General features: G+C 47.9%; 1 protein-coding gene across 2 annotated transcripts in view; it reads right to left on the minus strand.

Annotated features, from left to right (window-relative positions):
• The window catches only part of GPAT3 (glycerol-3-phosphate acyltransferase 3), a 48698-nt gene extending 41135 nt beyond the window's left edge, over window positions 1-7563 (minus strand). Inside the window, exons 1-2 of one of the 2 annotated variants that reach the window (XM_069485548.1) lie at window positions 7350-7563; window positions 6973-7194 (exon numbers count right to left, since the gene is read on the minus strand). In XM_069485548.1, the coding sequence (XP_069341649.1) occupies window positions 6973-7113 (141 nt within the window). In that variant the 5' untranslated portion in view covers window positions 7114-7194; window positions 7350-7563. Of the gene's footprint in view, window positions 1-6972 lie in introns of both variants that reach the window. The other variant, XM_069485547.1, reaches the window with a different exon arrangement.
• Between the last annotated feature and the right edge of the window lie 1861 nt (window positions 7564-9424).

The raw sequence follows: 9424 nt of genomic DNA on the forward strand, positions 1-9424 counted from the left end.
CAAAAAATAAAATAAAATAAAAATAAAAATAAAAAAAAGAAAACTATCTGTCCACCTGGGTACTTGCCTAGTACGATGCATAGGGAGTGTTAGGATTATGAAGATCTACAGATTTGAGAAAATTTAAAGAACTGGAAGAACAATTTTCACGTCGTTTAAAATGTCCATAAGAGTGTAAAGAAATATCCCAACAAGTGACTTAAAAATTTTTTTTCTTAAATGCTTTTTTTATGCATTTCCAACATTATTCACCATTAACATCCTAGTTCAAAAACGTCAAGAGATCTTTTCCACTCAGCATTCTAGAGAATCCCAAGGGTTCTTTTTCTGGTTACAAAATAAGCAATCAAAATGCTATCTAGAGGATTACAATTTCAGAAGCTAACGATGCCTACATTGATTCATGTAGGATAAGGGGGAAATAGCAAAAGAAGAGGTAAAAAGCATTATAATAATTATAATTGGACATAAGCACCCTTCAACGGGCAAAAAGAGGGATTTATTGGTATGTCAAGGCAAAAACCTCAGCTCTTGCTAGGCTCAGAAGGGTTTGTTAACCAGAGAGGTTAAAAAAATTCAAATAAAAAAGAAAATAACTGATACAGAATAAATAACCTAAAACAGATACGTGAAGGTCAAGTAGTAAGGCCTGATTTGACTATGTCAGGTTCAACAACTCAGAGAGCCAAACAGGAACATGCCATCTGCACTTAGACAACAGCCTATAAATAAACAGAGGCCTGATCTTCTAGGTTTCTAGTGACAAGTCCTATCTTCTTGCTGATGAGGTGCACAAGTTCTCAAACTCTGGACTTACACCTCCCAACTTCTCCCATTTGAGGAAAAAGTTTCTGTCCATAGTTTTTCACTTAAAGCTTTAGCACTTATTATCATTTATAAGCAACCCAAAAATATGATTAAAATAAAATTTTGTAAACAATCAGTCATTGTTCATCTCTGAGCTCACCCTTTTTATTATGGGCGTGTGATTTTATATTGCATACAAGTAGTGGTTACCTTAGACCAGAACAGTTACTCCACGCTTATATAATGAAAAATACTGGTATTTTCTGGCTACTACAGGCTGAATTATGTCCCTCCAAAATTCATATGTCGAAGCCCTAACTCCCAATACCTCAGCATACGACTGTATTTGCACACAGGGTCTTTAAAAAGGTCATTTAGTTAAAATGAAGCCATCGGGATGGGTCTTCATCCAATCTGACTGGTGTCCTTGTAAGAAGAGGAAATTTGGACACCAAAGAGATACAGGAATGTGAGCACACAGAGAAAAAGCAATGTGAGGACACACGGAGAAGGTGGCCACCTGCCAGCCTAGGAGAGAGGCTTCAGAAGAAACCGACCTTGCCAACACCTTGATCTTGAACTTCTAACCTCCAGAACTGCGAGGAAATAAATTCGTGTTGTTCGGCCACCCGCTCTGTGGTCCTTTGTCATGGCAGCCCCAGGAAACTACTACGGTGACGTTCCTCAAACAGCATGACGTGCTACAAAGACCTCCACGTTCTGCCACCAGGCAAGTTTCAGAATACAAGCTACTCTCCTGAAATAGTAGCTCCAGAGGTCTAGCCTGCAAAACACAGCTAAGCAGAGCTTAAGGTTGGAGAAGCAGCCACTGGATGCCAGAGGGAATTTGCACTAGAAAACCATCTTCTTCTGTAGGTTTATACTCCAGGGAAAGTGAAAACACGCCTGTGCTTTGCAGCTGGACAGATGTGCATGTGAATGACAGTCCTGCCACTTCCTGGCTGTGATCATCTTAGACAAGAAGCTGTAACATTTTGGGTCACCCAGTTCATCATCTCCAAAATGGGGGAAAAAACCAAGGGGTGGTTGTAAAGATTAAAGGAGATAATCTATCTGGTGCCCACCACACAGGAGGCCACAAAGGAGAGAAATAGCCTCCTCCTCCCTCCCCACACTCCACACTTTATTTAGGCCCCCAAAATGACCACTTTTTTCTAGAACATCAGTGCACCTCCCAAGAAATAGCTATTTCTCTTTTACTATGCCAGATTCTCCAGCCGATCAGGTAAACCCAAATATAAACGCAGAACATCTCTTCTAGGGGTTCGGAATCTCTTGCAGAGGAATCTCAGAACACTCTGCCAGCAACGGGGTCCTGAAGAACAAAAGTGGCTTCTGACACCCCTGTCAATACTTCCCACCTCCCCTCCGCCCCTCAAGGGGAGCTGAAAGATGCTCATCAATCAGATTCTCTCTCCACTTAATTCTCACATCCTCTCGGCAGGAAAAAGGTAGCCTTCCACAATTCACAAAAAAGGAAACGGTTTCAAGTCTGATTTTTAAAGCTGAGGCCAAAAGCTTGCAAAACGGTGACACTGTCACCTAGATAATTACAATGTCCAAGTTTTACACTAGAAAGACATTTAAGGATTGACTAAAGGGAGGAAGAGAGAGAAGGGAAAATCCATAAAATGATATAAGAATTCTAATTATTAGGCTTACTCAGATAACCGCCAGCCACCATCTACAGCAAAATAAAACAGTTTCTCGGCAGAGGTGGGTGTCTTGGCAAACTAAGAACTCGGGCTCCAGATTTAAAAAATCAAAATCCTGATTGTACCATTGACGGCTGTGTGGCCCCCGCCCAGACACACTTTGTCTCTGCACCTCCGTCCCCCAGTCTAGCGGTGGGAGCAGTAACAGACCCACTGCTGAGGGCGGCCCTGGCGTGAAGGTCAATGGCAAGCACGTTGCCTTGGTAGTTTTTCTGTATTGTTCCTGTCCCTCATCAACAGCCATGGCACACTACCACATTTGCTGCATTTCCAACATCGGAGACAGGATCTCTTGAACTGTAATTCAAATCTGAGAATCACTGACACGCCTTCTTAAAAAGACAGAAGACTAATTGGTGGATGAAGAAGAGTAAAGGGAAGAAAAATTAAAACACAGGGCAAGAAGAGTCTGCTCTGAGCATGTGTGTTGACTCATCAGAGATCCAAAGGTAGGTTAAATCTTAGCCTCATACGAGAAAAAAAATATATCAAAAACACAACAGCAAAGAGTGTTCCAATTCATACTCCACTAAGATTTGAGCACCTACTGTGTACCAAGTGCTTAGCCCTACGCGGAATATTCCTATATACACATGTAGAAACCAAGGTTGAGATGTTAAGTGACGGGCCCAAGGTCAGAGGGCCATAAATTGGGACGAACCTGTTCATGTTCCCATCTTATTCCTTAAAAGTGGAGGGAAAATTAGTACATTAGCACTACTGTCTGTCCGTTGCCTGTATTGCCTGGTTAGATTAGATCATTAATATCTTACATAACATCCCTTTCTCTCCCTCAATTCTGTATTCTTTTCCCATTCTTTATCTCCTTCTCATCATGAACCTTCAGCCAACCAATGGCAATCCTTCCCCACTCTCACTCCCATCGTTAACCTTACGATTAACTTTCAAGGTTAAGAGCAGCGTCTTTCAACATGGAATCCTTGCTCCTGTTTGATAAACACAAAAACTTCAGACACATCCCCTCCCAGAGATTCTGACCCCATGCCCTACCGTCCGGATGGATTACCCTCCCTCCACACGTCACTTCTACCAACAGTTTCATTCTTCATAGTTTGTACTCCTGAAATAATTTTCTCTACTATAAATTTACAATATGGGCAAACATACGCCTAACAAGTTATCACTTACCCCTTGAAAATCAGGGGTTTAGAGAATCACTAGACTTAGTCTAAGCTAAGCATTCAAGCCTTATCCTCAAGCAGCTGCTGTATCAGGAACTTAGGCACACAACTACAGATATGCAGCAAAGCAGAACAAGGCATGCAGTAGGTGCTCAACAAATGATTAGTGCCTGAACTGGTAAGCTAAGAAGGGGTCAGAGAAGAGCATATAGCTCAGTGAGTTACTTGACAAGTAACAGCTACCACAGTCCGCTATTCAGAAGGTGCCCTACACACATTTCAGCTTCTAGGATTTGAGTTTATGGCCATGCAAAAGCCATCTGTTGACGATAAAACTTGCCAAAGTAAACACATAACGGACAAAACTAAACAGCCTTTTAAAATGGCATGTAAATTATAACCAAAGGAACTTGAGAAATACCCAACTCTGATCAGAGCCCAAAGACTATTTTTGGGAATGAGATGTAAAGAAAGAACGAACCCAAACAGTGAAGAACTTACCAAAGAGTAATGAGTGAGAAAAGGGCTGGGCCTTGAATGGCATCTACAGAAAGGCAGGGGATTGGTTCAGCACTGAAGATGCTCTGATACTAAACATCGGCGTAATTTTTAAGGGAATTATTCCTATAGCGGAGAAAAGCAATGTACTGTAATTAACCCCAGCCTAATAGAAATGTCGTGGGAACATCAAACACTGTTCTAGTTGAAGGCTGGAAATTCCTGGGTTGCTATTTCCCCCGCCTTGTGCCTAAAACAGAGAACTCTGTGAGATCACAGCTCTCTCTCCTGATGAACCGAGTTGCTCCCAAACATAGGAACTCCAGGCGGCCACAGAGGTGGCTCATGAAATGAATCCCTATTTGAAATCCAGGTATGCCAAACACCTCTGACTTAACGGCTCAGTCTTAGCAAAGAGGGTGGTTCCGTATGCGGCCACCCACCTGGTTTTCAAGCCAAGCGGTGTGTGTATCTCCCACTACATGTCCTTACCTTTGGTACCAAAATCCCAGCTGGCTTTCTCCATATGTGGCCTTAAGGAGGTCACCTACTTACTGTGCCTCGCTGGCATTCTTGAGGGTTTAATTAACAAGGAGTTCATCTCTGAAAGTCTCTTCAACACTAGATGGACAAAAATTAAAACCTGGGGCCCTGCCAAGCTGAAAGTCAGATCCTGGACTGGAGATAATGCCGTCGAGTACAGTGATGTAGCTCTGCTTTGAAGCAGTGAAGCAAGACAGGGAGGATCGAGCACCCGGAAGCCAATGCGTGTGATGTGCCTTCGCTCCAGCCTCACGTGCGGTATATAAATCCCAAAGACACCGCTGTACGGGAGAACAGGTCGATCATTTCAGAGATCTGAGAAACAGGCAACACCCGCTGAAGATGAGCATCTGCTATAGGGAGAGCCTTGGAAGACGGTCCAACGGTAGGAGGCAGCTAAGAAATTCCCAGTAGGAGCAAACTCAGAATGCAAAGTCAGTAAGAAAAGTTCAAAACTGAGAAACAGCTCCCAAGCAGAAACAACAGAACTTTAAACACATGAGGGAAGAATCAAATGTGAGTTCAAAGACTAGGCAGAGAAATAGCCATAAAGAGAAAGTTCTACAAGGATGTGGGGTGAAGCAGGAGGCCAGTAGGCGGCAGCCAGTCCCACGTATACCTGGGAGCCATCCCGTTAGCTCCAGAAGAAAAGTAGACAAAGCCATGTCCCGAGGGAACATAGAAAACAATGACAGAAAATGGGAGCCCACATTAGAAGGCAGCGTGGTGTGCTAGAATCTAAGTCATCACATTATATTGATAAGGAAAACTCCCATCTATTACTTGGCACAGCAGCTGCCTGAGACCCCCACCCCTCACGGAGGACCCACATTAGCATGTCACTAACCTAACACCTGGCCATTAACATATCATTAACCTAACATTTGGCACATCAGCATAACACTAATCCTATTGCCTGGTGCAGGCACTAAACTTATTACCTGGCGGGCATTGTCACCTGAGACTCCTCTCCCCTTGGATCACCCCAACTTAATAAAAATGGGAAAAATTAGGTAGACGGGGCTCAGAATTTGGTGGCGGGACCCCTCTGAGCACGCCGGCGAATAAACGTTGATTCTCCCACTCTCCGGGTGCCGCTGGGTTTGTCCTCGGGACCACCCGCTGTGACACTTCCCCTAACAATATTCTTCTAACAGCAGCAAACTGTTCTATAGCACCTAAGGTACAGATACCCTTCAAAGGTGCTTGATGCTTGTTAACTCATTTAAACAACCCTATAAGAATAGGTGTTATCTATCCTGTTTTATAGCTAAGGAAAATGAGGCACAAGCAGTAGGTGACCTCCCTAAGATCACATATGGAGAAACAGAGCTCGGATTTTGGTGCCAAATCTAAGCACACCTGTGTCCAGCATGTGTGCTCCTAGCCACCAGGCGCAGGGCCCCTGCTCAGTTAAGACTCCTGTTTCCAACACTTAATTCAAATAAACCCCTCAACTTCTCTGAGTCTCCGTTTCAGTATCTGTGAGAGAGGCGTGGCTCTTGCCCTCCCTACCTTACAAGGCCTTTTGACACTCAACAAAACCCTGTGTAAGGCTGTCCCCTCCTAGGCCCACTTGCATCTAACACCTTGCCTTGCAGGATTTGGAAACAGGAGCGGAGAGAGATCCGAGGTCAAAGACGATGCCTTTTCAATGGCATTTCAAGCACTGTTGGTTAGATAAAATTTCCACGGCTCCACTAAAAAAAAAATCAGATTTCTCTCTGCCATCCAGCGATCGGTCTCTTATCCTGAGCATGAAGCAGACTACGACGCCTCTCTGGACAGGATGCCTTAGTACACGAAGCGACCTCTGCAGCCCGGGGCTGCAAAAACTAAGCAGAATGGCGGCTGCCCTGCAAAATGGATCTCAGCACGTCTGCTGGGACAAAAGGCGGGCGCGTTGTTATTCTAATCAGTGAAATAATAGCGGGGATAGACCGCGGGTGGAGTGGTTCCGCCTTCAACCAGAGGAGCAAGGGGGTGGCCCGGGGGTCTCAGCCCGGATCCCTCCAGCTCCGCGGGGGAAACCGAGACGCTGTTTCCGCGCAACCGCGGACAACAACCCGAAACATACACACACACGCCCTCCCCCACCCCGACCTCTGACCTTGAGACCCGGACCCTCCGCATCACCTGGGCTCTCACAGCTCTAAGCTGGGCGCCCCCCGCCCCGGGGTCTCCCCAGAGCCCCCCCCAAGGTGCGCAGCGGTGCGGGGCGCCGCACCCCCACCCCGGACACTCACCTCCAGGGTCTTCACCAGGATCTTCAAGTAGACCTCCGAGATGCCCAGGTTCACGCCGAAGGCCGACGGCAGAAGGATGAGGCCGAGAACGAGCATCAGCCAGGGGTACAGGATCTTCCCGGCCAGGTCTGCGCCCTCCATGGCTCGGCGCGAGGTCCGCAGTGGGGCCCGAGCGCGACCGCAGTCCCGGTCCCCAGGCAGCGCCGCCGCCCGCACTCACCTCTGCGGGGGGGCGGAAAAGAGAGGAAGGAAAAAAACTTTTCAAAACTACGACACTGTCCTTCCTTCCTCCCCGGACGGCTCCTCGGCCCCCGCCGGAGAACTCTTCCTCCGCGATCGGCCCAGCACGGGGCCGAGGCCACCGCAGCGGCGCGGACCTGGCAGTGCGGCGCGAGGACGGGAGCCGGGGCTGAGCGCGGGGACAGCGCGGCGGGCGATGCTTGATGTGCTCCGGACGGCGGTTGCGACAACGCGGCGGTGACTCTCGGAGGCCCTCCCGGGGCGAGGATCCCGCCGGAGCCGAGCGCCGCACTTCGGCACGGAGGGCTGAGCCGCCGGCGGCCGCGCGGGCCCTTTTCAGCGCGCTGCCCTCGCCCCGCCTCCTCCGCCACCGACGGGGACCCCCCGGCGGGGACAGCCCGGCACCCGGCCAAGGTCCTTTCCGGCTCAGAGATTCCGTCTGCAAAATGTCAATATTGGCTTTGCCCGCAGGACCAACTGCTGACGTCCCCCGGCCGCTCGGGCAGGTCTCGTTTACGCGGGTGACACCGCATCCTGGAACGGGCTTTCAGGAGAGAGAAACGCGGGGCGCCGCGAGCAGCCGTCTACACCTCCTTCTCCCCCCGCCAGCGGCGGGGCTCAGCCCTGCTTATCCGGGAGCGGAAAGCTCTCCCCGCGAGTCGCCCAAGCCACTCAACTGTCACCTCCCTGGCACAGAAACCCTTGGGCTGAGTGTCCGTCACTCCCGTCCTGGGGGAAGATTCCAACCGCGACTCCCCCCACCGTTCATCCAGCACCAAGCGTTCGGGCGTCGCAGGGTCGCCAGGCCGAGCAGCCTGCCCCGCGCCCACGCGCCCCGGGGCTCGGTCTCTGCGCGCTGCCGGGCCAGCCCTTATTAGAGCCAATCGGGCGTGTGTACTTAACTCTACTGCAGCTCCTGTCTCCGAGAGACCAGAACTGTTTGTAAGAATGAGCAGGAGAAGGGATGTTGAGGATTGCAGTAGGTAAGAAAATCAGGTTGCCCGGGGTTTCCAAATTAACATTATTATTATTTTTTTTTTGAAACTGGGTCTTGCTATGTTGCCCAGGCTGGTCTCGAACTCCTGGGCTCAAGCAATCCTCCAGCCTCAGCCTCCTGAGTAGCTAGGATAACAGACACACACCACCGCTTCTGGCTGGAAATGGTTTTTGTGTTTGGGCTCGATGAAGAAGGGAGGGCCAGGTAGAAATGCGACTGGACAGAAGGCTAGAACCTAATGGTAACAGAATGAGGAAACCAGGCAAGGCCTGTCTGTTCAGATTCTTCTTGGTCTCTGGGCAGCATTCCTTCCTCCAGGGTATGGGCCAGGCCCCCCTCTGGCATGGGGGTCCTCAAGGGAGAAGAAAGAGTGAGCTTTCTAGGTTTTATGGCTTTCTTTGGGGACGAGGGCTGTAGTTTCTATGACTCACTTGGGGAAGAGGGGTTTAGTTTCTCTGACTGACGTTGGCAGAGAGGAATTCTGCTTTCGATGAATTGCTTCAGGGGAAGAAGACAGGAGAATGGGAGGTCAGAGAGACCTTGCTTCTGAGGGTTCCCATCTCCTTTAGTTCAAGTACTCAGCAAGCCAAAGCACCATTCTTTGGGGTATCATGTTCTGAGTCCCAACAACTGAATCCCCAAAAGAAGTAAGTTTTTTTTTCTTTTTCTCTCCTTTCTTTTCTTTTCTCTTCTTTCTTTCTTTCCTTCTTCCTTTTTTAAAGAAACATTAAAGAAGGAGTTTGATGGCCACATACCCTGTGTCACCAGGACAATACTGGCACCAAAAATCTACCATAAACTTTGACACCTTTGGTAAGAAAAAAAAAGAGATGACGACAAAGGAGAGAAAAATTGAAGGATAATAAACGTGTGGGTAAAAGTTTCCATTAAGGAACTTCTACCTCAGGAAGTTTGAGTTACACTATTCCCAGCAATATCCACCCGTACATAACCTACCAGTCCTCCCAAGATACTCCTCCAATTTTGGAAGAATCATTACATTAGTGTAACAGCCATTGAAACCTTTAACGGGTTCTTTAATTGACTTTATATTAGAATTTTCTGGATGATAGCAACATTTTGCTTAGATGCTGATATGACATCTAGCTTTCTGACCTCAGCTGAGTGAGTAGACCCTCCCTCACCTCTGTAGTCCAAGAATTGCAATCACATCCACATACACACACACACAAATATACATGTCTTGATGATTTG

This window comes from Eulemur rufifrons, chromosome 13 (genome assembly GCF_041146395.1).
Source record: "Eulemur rufifrons isolate Redbay chromosome 13, OSU_ERuf_1, whole genome shotgun sequence".
NCBI classification, from domain to species: Eukaryota; Metazoa; Chordata; class Mammalia; order Primates; family Lemuridae; genus Eulemur; species Eulemur rufifrons.